At 50.7% G+C, this 14,232-nt stretch overlaps 1 protein-coding gene across 3 annotated transcripts in view; it reads right to left on the reverse strand.

The window, feature by feature from the left end:
* ARHGAP39 (Rho GTPase activating protein 39) overlaps positions 1 to 14,232 on the reverse strand; it is a 149,562-nt gene that overhangs the window by 57,545 nt on the left and 77,785 nt on the right. For all 3 annotated transcript variants that reach the window (XM_054817330.1, XM_054817331.1, XM_054817329.1), the window contains exon 2: positions 4,881 to 5,312. In XM_054817330.1, coding sequence (XP_054673305.1) covers positions 4,881 to 5,312 — 432 coding nt within the window. The remainder of the gene's footprint in view (positions 1 to 4,880; positions 5,313 to 14,232) is intronic.

Genomic DNA, 14,232 nt, shown 5'->3' on the forward strand with positions numbered 1-14,232 from the left:
AGACAGGCATGCAGCATCGGAGATGTCACTGAAAGCAGGGCTGGAGATCACGTAAGCTCAAGATCTGCCTCACTATCAGTCACAATTTCACCTCTGCTCAGCCAGGGCATCCATGGTGGTATATATTTTAATGCTTACAAGGAAAACTTGAAGGTAAAATAAAAAAAACTTCATCCACGGGGTCACTGAGAGCCAGCAACTGTCTGAGCTCCGTCGAGTGGCTTCCTATTCATGCTTCAGGTATAAAGAGGCATGGTACTTTCCGCGTCCTTCTGCAGAAGTTTTCATGTCTTCAGATATTTTAAGCACCACAAGAAACACCCGGTTCGTCTGCGCTGCAACGCTCCTTGCCTGAAGCAGCTTTCCTAAGTTTTAAGACTCAGACAGGTACAGAAGATATTACACATTCTGTATAGAAATACGTATTTTTTTCAGCTTGTGTCTGGAAGTTGCTCGTGGTCAGAAACCCACACTAAAACGCAGAGATACCCTGAATGCTGAGAAGCTCGAGGCACAAATGCCTGAACTGGCTCTGCCCTTTGCAGCTGCTATCGCCGCCATCAAAAATCAATTGTTAATTTGCACAGCTCATGTTCGGCTTATCTGTCCTGGGCCTGAAAGCATCAGCCGCTTCTGGAGATGAAATCTCTGCATCCCTGGAAGCTTTCCCGCAGATCGGCATAAGCAAGCCCTCCCTCTTCATCTGTGCTTTGCTATAGCAATCAGAGCTGGATAAAACCCCCTCGGGTCGTCCAGCTATGGGCCATCCCCAGGGCTGTGGAGCAAACACCCCCGTCACAGCGTCCCCGGCAGTTGTCTCCAGCAGCGTGCAGAGCCTGCACGCCAGCCTGTGCTCTACCCACTTCCACACCCATTCCACATGGATTTAACCGTTTAGCTGCCCGCGATTTGCTGGCGCTACAGCGATGTTTCTGCAGCTTCCCATCCACCCCACGCCTGCTGGAAATGCTGCATCTACCAGGCTCAACCACATCTACCAGGCTCAACCCACAGCATCTCCCCTTCCCTTGAGCCAGCTGCCCATCCCATTTCTGGTGGGAATAAGGTTATTTTTGCTGCCAGACCTCCCTCGTGGCAAGAGCTGCAAGGATGCGTGGCAGTGACAGACCACGCAGCAGCATCCTCACCCCCTCCAAGTGTTCCTCAACATTTGGAAATCTTTCCCTTAATGGGTCCCTGTGACCTTGAGGTCTCAGCAAAGCTCTCCAGGCTTTCCAGCATGCCCACTCCAGTTGCTCAGAAGGGAAGGTCAATGAGGAAATTTTTTTTTTTTTTTTTTCCCAGCCAGGACATGGGGGTCAAACGACTTTAGTGTGCTTCCACTGGAGCGGGATGTTTGGCTGAGCTGAAGGGACAGGACCGTTGTGTCACCTCCAGGGATGCAGGTGGAAACTGTCCACTGAGCAGGAATATCTGCTCCCTCTAGTGGCATCTGGGTTTTTTTTTTTTAATTTTTATTTTATTTTTAAAGCCAGGAGACTTGGTATCTGCTCTGTGCCAGCCCGGCAAGGCCAAAGCTACGAATTGCCGGGGCTGAAAGAGCCTTCCAGCAGCCAGGAGCAAAACCACCCCATGGCTGGCTTGCTCTCCTCCAACAGCAAAGCCAGCAGAAGGTTTCCACAGGTTAAGCCCTTCTATTTGAGAGCCCAGGTGCAGTCTTCCCTCCTCCCACTGTACCCAGCAGCTTTGTATCCCGCGATACACCTGCCTAGCCCAAGCACTGGAAAAGGAGAGAAAATGTGTGGGTGGAGGACAGGATTAGTGACCTGCAGCATCCACGCTAGCTTCTGCAGTCCAGCACGCAAGTACTATGGGGAATGGACCTTCCCCAGGAAGCCGCTGAGATTAAAACCCATCGTCTCGATTCCCGTTAGCCCTTCATGCTGCTTTGGGAGCAAGCTCCTGCTTCACCAACCATCTCCTGGGCTGCACCACCAGCAGCATGACCAGCAGGTCGAGGGAGGGCATTCTGCCCCTCTGCTCTGGTGAGACCCCCCTGCAGTGCTGCATCCAGCTCGGGAGTCCCCAGCACAAGAAGGACATGGAGCTGTTGGAGCAAGGCCAGAGGAGACCACAGAGATGATGCGAGGGCTGGAGCACCTCTGCTCTGGAGACAGGCTGAGAGAGTTGGGGTGGTTCAGCCTGGAGAAGAGAAGGCTCTGGGGAGACCTTAGAGCCCCTTCCAGTCCCTGCAGGGGCTCCAGGAAAGCTGGAGAGGAGCTGGTGCCAAGGGCAGGGAGTGACAGGCCAAGGGGCATGGCCTGAAGCTGCAGGAGGGGAGATGGAGATGAGATATTTAGGATGAAACTCTTCCCTGTGAGGGTGCTGAGGCCCTGGCACAGGTTGCCCGGAGAAGCTGTGGCTGCTCCTGGCTCCCTGGCAGTGTTCAAGGCCAGGTTGGATGGGGCTTTGGGCAACCTGGGCTAGTGGAGGGTGTCCCTGCCCATGGCAGGGGGTTGCACTAGATGGTCTTGGAAGGTCCCTTCCACCCAAACCAGTCTGGGATTCTGTGATTCAGAAATCTGTGATGTTGGTGCAACAGGCTGCTACTGCCCGTGGGAGCACTGAGGACCATGCCTTTCAGGGACATCCAGGTTCCTCCTGGATCTGCTGTGAGGTTCAGAGAAGACTTAGTGATGAGGAGTTCAAAAAAGGAGAGAGAAAACAACATTCCCATGGGCAACTGGGACCAGTTCAGCCCAAGGGCTGGGAGCACTGAGCAGGTCATTTGCCAGCTGCAAGAGAAGCTGTTGGCCATGCCCATCAGGGAGAGGTGGAAAATCCATCCCAGGTGCTCGCTGTGTAAAAAATGGAGCTACAGGAGTAAAAACCTGGGAAAGAAAGGGAGTCCCTGAGCCCAGCTTGCTGCAACATGGAGGACTCCCTCAAGGGGAGCACATTATGAAACAGCAACTGCAATCCTAGAAAGAAACCCCCATGATTCTGGTCTGCAAACCCCCAAACAGGCTCCAACTGTTGTCGCTCCTGTTCCCTGTACCCAGGATGACGTCCCCTGCCCATCCAAACTCAGGTATGGGAGATGGGATCCCTCCAAATGAGCGTAAGTGCCAGGAAACCCCGCCCGGGCATGATGCAGGCAGCACCTCATTTATTTCTCTTGACGCTTGGCATCACCTACGCAGCTTGCAAGAAGGACACATGCCGGGACAGGAAGGCCATAAACATCAGCAGCGTGGAACTGGATGGAAGAAGGAAGAATTGGGCAACCCAGAAAGTGGTGGTGGGAAGGTGAACCTGGGTGGGATGGAGGTGTAGGGCAGCGAAGCAGAGTTGCAGATCTGGGCGAGGAAAGCGTTTGGTGCTGGGAGGAAGAAGATGGGAGGGAGAGGAGATGTTTGCTCACACATGGGCCAGCCAGCACAACAACAGGGCCCTGGGAGAAAGGAGAAGCGGTTTTCAGCACAACTCCAAAGGCTGCCTGGAGTCCCTTGGTCTTTATCCTGAAACTCTTCAAGAAAGGCATTGTTTTGCCGTATCTGTGCAACGCCCAGCACAAAGGGCTGGGAGAAATATATTCTCCATCTCCGTTACAGTCAAATGAAGCAAGACGCGGGGTGGGCAGGAGGGTTGTGGCTCTTCTGGATGCTGCTAGTTTCATTTGAGAAAGCATTGCCACTCCAGAGGGAATCTGTATTCCCCACAGCTGAGGATTTAGTGTCCTATCGAAGGTCAGGGCTCGGTATTTTTGGCAATGGGCTAGCAAAGACTGGCTCAAATAGCTGGCAGCGTACCCTGAACAGACCCAGCCAGACCTGGCCACCGTGCGCAGCCGCGTCTGCCTGCAGCGAGCGACAGCCAGCTCACCCAGCATCCTTGTGACCGAACATCAAAACTATCTGCCTCTCCCAACACCACCTGCCTTGGGAGGAAAGATACCATCCCCACACGCAGCGATTTTATCAGAGGATCTTCCAAAAGCTCAGGGAGATTAAGCCTACCCTCACGGGCTAGACGCGTGGAGGCAAGGCTGCGCCTGAGGTCCCACATGAAAGCACTTGCTGAGCTGGGAGTTCCTGTTCCCGTCCTGCGTGACCGTGAGATCGCATAGCCGCAGTTTCTGTGCGCCAGCTGTAAGGAAGCAGAGCTAGCTGCGAGCAGAAGTTGCGCTGCTGATTGCTCGCCGGTGACGCTGTTCGGTTATTAACGTTGCAAGAGGCATCATCGAAGAGAATACAAATGTATTAAATAATGAACCTCCTGATCTGCAGCTTGCAAGCCATAAAAGCATGAAACGAAACGCACAGAGCAGCAACGCAGACGTCGCGGTACGTTGTCCATACACAGCTGGACCTTAGAAACTGAGCACTCACTCACTGCTCAGTTTGAAGCTTCTCCTTTACGAGAGAAATCATCCCTGTTAGGAGCTCTGCAGACCAGTGGGACAACCCGTGGTTGCAGCATGAATCACGCTGCCTTACTAGGGAGATCTTATCCAGGGAAATCATTTGAAACCACGCCACTCTCTAAACCCATGTATTTCAGAGGACAAGAAATTATTTCTCTAATGTACCTTTCCAGAGGGAACATCTAAGTTGCCCCTGACAAGGAGAAACACCTTTCACAGGTGCTTACACCTCCTCCTGCTATGATTGTTTTATGGAGGAGCAAACCCGTTCTCTAAGACTTGGTGCACAGACCCACGAGCAATCTACCTGGAGGAGCCATCCATAAAATACCTCTGCACAACAGAAATAAAGAGCTGCAGGACGAGGGCTCTGCTCCCCGCTCTTCCACAGCACTGGGAGATTATCTGAACTTGCAATTTTATTGCGCCAACCCATCACCGAGCTCAGTCGCACGCGCCTGTGATGTGCCGGCAGAGCCAGCCTTGCTTTTACCTTTCTGTTTCTTCTTTCACTACTGCATACTGGGTTGACTGACGGCTCGACCTCTGCTCCTGCACCTTCTCGCTGCCCTCCAGCTCCTGCTCCAGGGAGGAACTGGTGCTGCCCTCCCTGCTGACATTGCTGCTCCTCCCGGGACTGTTCTCCGTGGAAGCCCTTGGTGACTCTGTGTTCTGCTTCAGGGTCTGCAGCTTGGCCAGAGGGATGATATCGCAGTTCTGTGGCCGGTGCCACACTGTCCTCTGCGTGGTGGCATTGTAGTAGTAGAAACGGGAGGTGTTGGGGTCGAAGAGCTCCCACCACTGGTTTTCATTTGTGCGTTTGATCCGCACCCCGGCGGGAGGGTCCCACACGCACTCCCCCGTGATGAGGTTGGCGTACATGCGCTCCCGGGTTCGAGGCTCGATGATTTCCACCCATTCCAGCCTGAAGGAGAACAAACAGAGAGAGAGAAAGACGCTTCAACTAGATGATCTTTGAAGGTCCCTTCCAACCCAAACCATTCTATGATTCAACGCTTGCAGCATCTGGGGAGGCAGGATGGAGAAGAAGAGCGGCTTGGGTGAGGACAGCAACTCTTTCTTCCTCCCCCATCGATGCCGAGTCCCGCAGCACTATTTACACTAAACACAGTACTCGCGAAGGGCTACAAACCAGTCCCTGGTTTTCAGCTCCCAGGGGAATTCAGCAAGTCTGACAGCCAGATAACCCCTTTGCCTCGATTTCAACACCGGGCAAAGGTGCCAGCTCTCCGGCGCGCGCGTCCCACCTCCAGCACCTTCCCCAAACCACCCGCCTCAACCACACACCTCAACTCAGCTGTAAGCACAGGCTGCATCAGCACCGAAACCCAGCGGTGGGAGGGATGGAGCCAGCCAGGACTGAACAGACCCAACCGCATCTTGGGCTCCATGTGGAGGAATGGAATGGAATGGAATTGGATAGGGTAGGGTAGGACAGAATTGAAGGAATGGGATGGGATGGGATGGGGATGGGATAGAATGGAATTGGATAGGATAGGGTAGGACAGAATGGAAGGAATGGGATAGGATGGGATGGAATGCAATAGGCTAGGCTAGGCTAGGCTAGAATGGACTGGACTGGACAGGAATGGAATAGGATAGGATAGGATAGGATAGGGTAGAGTAGGGTAGGATGGAATGGAATGGAATGGAATGGGATGGGATGGGATGGGATGGGATGCCATGGGATGGAATGGAACAGGCTAGGCTAGGCTAGGCTAGGCTAGGCGAGGCTAGGATGGAATGTAATACAATAGAACAGAATAGAACAGAATATTCTCAGTTGGAAGGGACCTACACAATCATCTGGTCCAACTGCCTGACCACTGCAGGACTGACCAAAAGTTGAAGCATGTTATTAAGGTCATTGTCCAAACGTCTCTTAAACACTGACAGGCTTGGGGCATTGACCACCTCTCTAGGACGCCTGTTCCAGTGTTTGACCACCCTTCGGTAAAGAAATGCTTCCTAACGTCCAGTCTAAACCTCCCCTGCTGCAGCTTTGAACCGTTCCCATGGATCCTATCACTGGATCCCAGGGAGAAGAGATCAGCTACACGCTGCTCGGTGTCCCCCTCCCCCCGCCCCCGCGCATTTATTAAATTAGGAGTCGGTCTCACGTTGGTGTCTGCATAGAGTATGGAGCTCATCACCAAAACACGGAGCAGAAAATCTGGTTTAACCCTCCTCCCATCGCCTCAACCCCTGCTGAGCTGAGGGCCAGGCACCATCAGCCCAACGCGGTGACCCAGCTCACTCGGAAACACAGCGAAGGCGGTTATTGAAATCATAAAGCAGTAAACGGAGCTTAGAAATGCAAAAGAGGATTAAAAGAAGTCGTAATCCCAAAGAACAGACAATTTAACCGATTTTTCAGATTACCCCAAACACTGCAGGTGTCACCTTTTGCTAATCCAGGGGACACCCGAGGCTTTCGGGCTGCCGCATCTTATTCGTACTCTTCATTTTTGTGTGGGCTTATGTAAAAAGACACAAGGGATGTTCGTATTAACTAAAATTTCTTACTTGGAATTTGTCCTCGTCTGCATTTACAAGTCTGTTAAGAAAGGTATAGAAATAGATAAGGAAAAAAAAATAAAATAAAAAGCCCCCAGCGTGCTAAGTGAAGCTTATCAAACTAGGTGGCATTTAAAACTGACACATTCAGTGAGTCAGACAAGTGACGGATGGCATCTCGCCGCCTTTTACCGGGAGCGAGTCCCCTGTGGGGTTTTCAGAAATGCCCAATTTGCTCAAGCACTTGCAAGAAAAAAAGTCCTCGGGGAGTAGGGGGGGGGGAGCACTTATGGGCCCCCCGGCAGCCGGAGACGCTGGCAGCCTGGCCCTAAGCCCTCCGTCAGGTCCAGCTCATCTTCCAACTCGATTTAAACCACTGGATTGAAAAAAAGGAGGGTTTTTTTTCAGGTGCCAGAGGTTTCCAGGTTTGAATAAACATACCTACATGATGAAAACGTATCCAGCTCTTCTTGGCATAGAGAGAAAGAGCCACAGTTAAGCTTTTCCTTGCAGAACAGAGACTAAAAGCACTCGGAGAAGTGGAAATCCTAGACCATGCCTCGTCTCATTCTGCAAAACTCAGACCTAACGAGCAGCCTTTCCTTGCAGAGCGGAGACTAAGCACTCGGAGAAGTGGAAATCCTAGACGATGCCTCATCTCATTCTGCAGAACTCAGACCTAACGAGCAGCCTTAATGCAGCATGACAGTACAGCTGGAGGCCAACTCAAGCTTTGCAGAGTTAAATATTTCCTCCAGGTTTCCACTGAAGGCTTTAATATGGGTCTCAGCGTGATGCACCGATCCAGCATTTTAAATTGAAATTATTTTGGCCCTAGATGGACGTCAGCGCTTTGGTCCCAGTTTTAATGCTTCTTTTTGACCACCTTAGTTTAAAATAACCTCCATGGAGTCGAGGGAAGCTGCTTCAGCAGGACTTTGGATCTTCCTACCAAGAAGATATTGGGCTATCTGCATCAGGGAGGAATAAAAAGTCCTTTATCCAGGGCTCTTCTAGGGTGAAAGGAGAGCTCAAGCACTCCATGGTTATCACAGGGAAGCAAAAATAAAGTAGACTAGACTAGACTAGAAATGGGATAGGATAGGATAGGATAGGATAGGACAGGATAGGATAAAAATAGCTCCATGGACCTTGAAAAAGACCAAAGTCTGTTTTGACCCAACAGAATTGGATCATCATGGGCCATAAACCAGCCAGGGTCAAAGTCTGCAGCACCCCAAAAGAAAAAGTCAGTGCGTTAAGGAAATGTGAGGACCTTTCGTCCCAGAGCCCTTAATTTCCTCTTGGTTTGCACTGTGAATTATCAGCTTAATAACGTCGAGCAGTGTCTGGGCTACAGGTCCTCTCTCTCTGCATCATCATTTTCCCTGCCATTGGAGAAGAAGAAATTTAGCGTTCACAGTTCTCCTTTCTCCCCAGCCTTTTAATTTACTGGGGTAATTCATCAACTCAAGCAGCTCAATATGCCGCACCTTTGCAAAGCAGAGGATCAATAGCCAAGGGCCACCGTCCTCAGCCCCACGCTGGGCAACAGAAAGGGAGAACAACAAAAATCTTCCGTCAGATACACAAATCTGAGATTCATCTGCCTGAAAGTCAAACGAAATCCACAGGTCTGGAGCGGCTGGACCTGTGGCACAGACAGGGAAGCTGATGTACCCATGCGACAGCGAATTTGGAGAGAAAACCCCATGGGACTAGGAGACAGGGTCCCGATAAAGGCATGTCTTATTCCAGATCCTGTCTTAAGCTTTGTAAAAAATGTTGCATTTTTTCTCCCAGAAACACAAACTTCAGGGCTAAAACTCTCGATATTTGCCCGAAATAGAGTCCACACATAGTACTTCCCAGGTATGACGCAATAAGACAGCAGCGGGGATAACAGGCAGGTGGGCGACGTGCTGCTGCTAGCTAGTAGGTGCAGCATAACTAATCTGGGTACCAGATGCAGTCTTGGCCCAGAATTACCGTCATTATTTACTGCTTCAGCCAAAACCCCTCCGTGATGGGTAGTAAAGTCTGCTGCAAGCTCTGGTAGCCAAATAGACTCAGACCAATCTCACCATAGCACCGTGCAGTGCAGTAATCTAAATTTAAATAGCCCGTTGAGTGTGGTCCAAGACATTGCAGATGTTATTGCTGTTGGGTTAAAGGGATTTATAACTGATGCAGGAGAGTGAAAGGTGCCCAGGGAGCCTCAGACACACGGTGCTGCCTAGAAAACCTCCACCTTATTGTAAAGGAAAGGCTCCAAAAAGCCCAGAGACTCACCCAAAATCCATTTTTTTCCCTGCACTGTCCAGAAAAGGAGCCCAGTTGATGCTGAGATTAGATTTCTGAAAATGCAAAGCCAGTTGAAACGAACCCTGACTTAGTTTAACTTTATAACTTTATTCAAAAGGCCACAAGAATCAACTGAACTTCAAGTTTCAGGTGCCTTATTTTGCTAAAGGAGAGGATCATCACCCTGAGCTTCCCTAGGAAGGAGATCCGGTCCCACAGCGATGATGCTATGTATTCCCTCCTCCACCCCAGAGCAATACGGGATTGGAGACGCGGCGAGAAAGCCGGCAGAGAACAAATACCCGCCTCACTTTGTTGCTGTAGAAACCCTGCAAGGACATCCCGCTGTTCAGGTCCTCCGACTCATCGTTTTCAGTTGTTTCCACCACGCGTCCCATCGGTTTAATTGTCGTGGCACCAGTCACTGCGTATTTAACACACGGCAATGCCATCTCCTTGGAAACCCTTTTATTTTTTTGCGCCGAAGGTAGGGAGTGACGAAGGGATGCTCGGGGGATGCTGTCGGTCACCTCCCCATGCAGTGAGCGCAAGAGGGTCCTCCTGATGGACCGTGGGCATGCACGGGATGATGAACCTCCCATACCATGTTTAGGCTGTGATGACGAACGATGGTTCATAACAACAATCCCGAGGCACGGGGGCCATCAGAGGGCTTACAGTGCTCGTGTTGTGATAGAAGTTGGGTTTTACCAAGCCAGAATTTGTATCATTAAGGTTAATGTGGCCTCAGAGAACCATGGAGGCTCTTGGGCAACTTGGGTGTTGCTTGTTGAGTGACCCACCGCTCAATATTACCCATGCCTTGTCCAGACATCACTCCAGAAATCCTCCTCCATATCCCTCCTGACACCACAGCAATTAATGCCCTGAGCCAATCCGATTAGGAGAAGCTTAAATTTCAAAGTATTTTACGCTTAAAATGACTTGGGATTTATTGATAACTGCAGTTACAAGGGAAAAATAGCCGAGCAAGCATCTTTCTATATCAGAGCATAATGGGGTCAGAAGCCCGCATCGATTCGGCGGGCGTCTCAATCAGAAGGAAACGGCTCAGAGCAAAGATCTGTGTAACTGGAAGGGGAAGAAGCTGGAGGATTTTTTTTTTTTTTTTTTTTGACTCTTGAACCCTCTAAGAAGGCACAAACTGTGCCCAGGAGGATCAAGCAGCATTGGAAGCAGCTCTACAGCACTTGAGGTGCTCTGTTCCCCAACTTCCTCACCCCCGGGGTGATCACTTAGGCATGGTGGTGTTCCAGATCCACACATGTTCCAAGAACCAAAATCCCCGCGTTCGTGCACAGTCCCACAAAGACGATGATTCCCACCTCATTCCCACCATATAAAATAAATAAATAGAAAATAATAAATTAATCATAGAATCATCGAATGGTTGGGGTTGGAAAGGACCTTTAAAGGTCATCTAGTCCAACCCACCTGCAATGAGCAGGGACATCTTCAGCCAGAACAGGTTGCTCAGAGCCCTGTCCAACCTTGAACATTTCCAGGGATGATCTATAATCTAGAATATAATCTACACTATGTTGCTTTGATTCTTAAACACCCTGACTGAGAAGAACAATTTAGGTTGTTATGCACATTATTTTATTTATTATACATGTTATTTTGCAGGGATATTTTACTTAAAAAAAAATATTTTAGCCATCAGAAAAAGGTAGTTCCTCGGTGCCAAGCCTTAGAAAGCCTGGACTGCTGAATGCAGGCACAGCACAGATACAGAATTGCTGAGCGTCAGCAAAAAACCCAGTATTAACTGTAGGTAGATAATAGTTAGCAGAATATCAAAGTGTTTGGGAGCTGGGGTTTGTTTCTGCACTAGTAATTTCAGTGCCAATGAACATTTTTATGAAAATACATCGTTAACCCGAAAGGTATAATACTTCTTTGCTAACTGGCCTGACAGATGCAGGCAGCTTGAAAAAAAAAACAGGGCAGGCTACCAAAGGAGCAGAGCTTTTTGCTACGGCAGCTGGAGCTGGCAGAAAAGCTTTGAGTGGGACGGAGTTACCAAAAAACCTCCAACTTTTCCCACCGAGCAGGAGTTACCTGCTCAGGGTGCAGGTGCTGAACCGGGGAGTTGTTAAATGGGGATGCAACGTGACACGAGAGCTGGCCGACACGTGGGTCCTCAGCAAGCCCGCAGAAACTGGGCAAACAGCTTCTGCGTCTCCACTGTTTGCTCTCCTGGAAAGCCAAACCACGAAATCGCTGTGCTGCCCACGCACGCCGCTCCTCACCCTCCTTCCTCCTGCCTAGAGAGTCACGCTGATAGATGAATCCCAAAATTGGGTATGCTCCCTGCCAAAATCGCAAGCCATCCGTGTTGCAGATTGACTCCAGTTGTCCTGCATCCACCACACCACAGTAATGGTCCCTGGGCAAATGTCTTCTGTGATGGTCACAAAGTAATTTCAGTTCCCCTCCCTCGCAGGGAACTAGGCTGAACCACATCACCACATCTTCTGTGTGGGAGTAGAAGAGTAGTTCTTCTGCACAGAATCATTGAATCATGGTTTGGGTTGGAAGGGACCTTAAAGATCACCTAGATCCAACCCCCCTGCCATGGGCAGGGACACCCTCCACTAGCCCAGGTTGCCCAAAGCCCCATCCAACCTGGCCTTGAACACTGCCAGGGAGCCAGGGGCAGCCACAGCTTCTCTGGGCACCCTGTGCCAGGGCCTCAGCACCCTCACAGGGAAGGATTTCTGCCTCACATCCCATCTCCATCTCCCCTCCTGCAGCTTCAGGCCATTCCCCTTGGCCTGGCACTCCCTGCCCTTGGCACCAGCTCCTCTCCAGCTTTCCTGGAGCCCCTGCAGGGACTGGAAGGGGCTCTAAGGTCTCCCCGCAGCCTTCTCTTCTCCAGGCTGAACCACCCCAACTCTCTCAGCCTGTCTCCAGAGCAGAGGTGCTCCAGCCCTCGCAGCATCTCCGTGGCCTCCTCTGGCCTCGCTCCAACAGCTCCGTGTCCTTCTTGTGCTGGGGACCCCCGAGCTGGATGCAGTACTGCAGGGGGGTCTCACCAGAGTGGAGTAGAGGGGCAGAATCCCCTCCCTCGACCTTCTGGTCACACTGCTGGGGATGCAGCCCAGGACACGGTTGGCTTTCTGGGCTGCAAGCGCACATTGCCCGGGTCATGTTGAGCTTCTCGTCCACCAACACCCCCAAGTCCTTCTCTGCAGGGCCGCTCTCCATCCATCCATCCATCCATCCATCCATCCCCCAGCCTGTGTGGATACTGGGGATTGCCCCAACCCACGTGCATGAAGTAGTTTAAGTGTTTCAAAGCCCAGAATCCACAAATTTTGGGTAGCGGGCACATTTTTGGTGCTATGAAATCAGGCATTAATGACTCAGGAAACCAATGTGACTATGCACTTCTGCCCAGGGGGAAGGGGCAGCTGTCATTTAGTTCTTTTGGGCTCAATTAACAACTCCCCCTCCCTTTTTAAACATATTAACACCTCCATCCTTAGATTTTCTCCCATTTCTGCACTCCCCAGCACAGACCCCTGATCTCCACCCATCCCTGGAGGAGTTGGCCCACCAGCACGGTCCAGGTGGATCTGCAGGTCTCTCCACAAACAGACACCACCCAGTGACCATCACAAAACTTACAGCTCTTTAAGGAGACCACAAAACCATCACCTAATGCTCCTGCTGGCTCCATCCCTCTGCACGAGCTTTCGTAGGGCTGTGCAGCTGGATCAGCTCCCACTGAGCTGTCTGCACAGTCCTGTATCAGGGCATGATGGATTTTTGGATTGTTTTTTTTTTTTTGTAGCTGAGATGCACAAGCTCCTCATGCACCCACCGATCGATACCAGTCATCACCAGGGTCACCAGCCTGCAAAACTGCTGAGCAAGACAGGGAGAAAGCTCTTCATCACAAACAGCATCCAGAGAAGGGCTTTTCTGTTTGCTCGGACCTTGGAGCTTCTTCTCCTGACAAAGAACCTGCTTGTGTTAATGATGCTCTTAGAGGAACAACACCAATCGGCCACGGTTTGTGTGAAAACGGGGTTTTTGCTGCTTTTTCATGCTAATAATGCATCTTCTTTTCATGCTAATAATGTATCTTCATCTAGATCAGGTTGCTCAGGGCTCTGTCCAACCTGACCTTGATTGTTTCCAGGGATGGGGCACCTACCACCTCTCTGGGCAACCTGTGCCAGTGCTTCACCACCCTCAGCATAAAAAAATGTCATATTTCTTATCAACCCCAGAAATCGCGAGTGCATCAGCCAGCGGGAGAGCCTTGCAGCCAGCATCTCCGCTCCGTTTCCCTGCCAACCCCTATCAAATGGAAGTTTTCTTTCTCTTTTTCCGAGCCGTAAGGTTTGAGATCCCGCTCTCCCGTCGTGGGAACGGACCCCCCGCTACCCACAAAACCAACACTTATTAACTTCTCCTGACAGCCTCGTCACGCACGCCATGCCGTAATATTCATGCCGTCGACTGGCGCTGCGATAGTTACATCACGTCTAATTTTCGCCGCATCAGCCTGCTAACCTTCCCCTGACATTGCAAAGAAAGTCAGATCCCTTCCCCATCAAAGCAGCGCGGCGTTAATACACGCAGCCGACGGCTCTTGCCTGCCGGAGCAGGATTTTCCTTTTTTTTATTTTATTTGAAAGGGATGAGCAAAGACTCAGGCCAATATACAACTGATTCGCTTTGATAGAAAAGTTTATTATTTCCTAAGGTGGCTTTAGAGTTCAATCTCTGCCTTGTCAGCACTTTCCCCTTCGCTGAAATTACTGCAGATACATGTCAGGACAGAGCAGAGGTCTTTCTTTGTTTTCTCCCACTGTCCTGAAATAGCTACTGCCTAGCAGGGGATGCAGCGCTGCTGGCAGTCACGTGCTGGATTTCTTTCCAAATCCTTACGAGCTGCAAGGTTCGGGGTCTTTATGCAGTTACGGATCAAGGCAAGGAGCTGCTGGAGTATCAAGCTGGATCCT

The sequence above is a fragment of the Grus americana genome, chromosome 2 (assembly GCF_028858705.1).
Source record: "Grus americana isolate bGruAme1 chromosome 2, bGruAme1.mat, whole genome shotgun sequence".
NCBI classification, from domain to species: Eukaryota; Metazoa; Chordata; class Aves; order Gruiformes; family Gruidae; genus Grus; species Grus americana.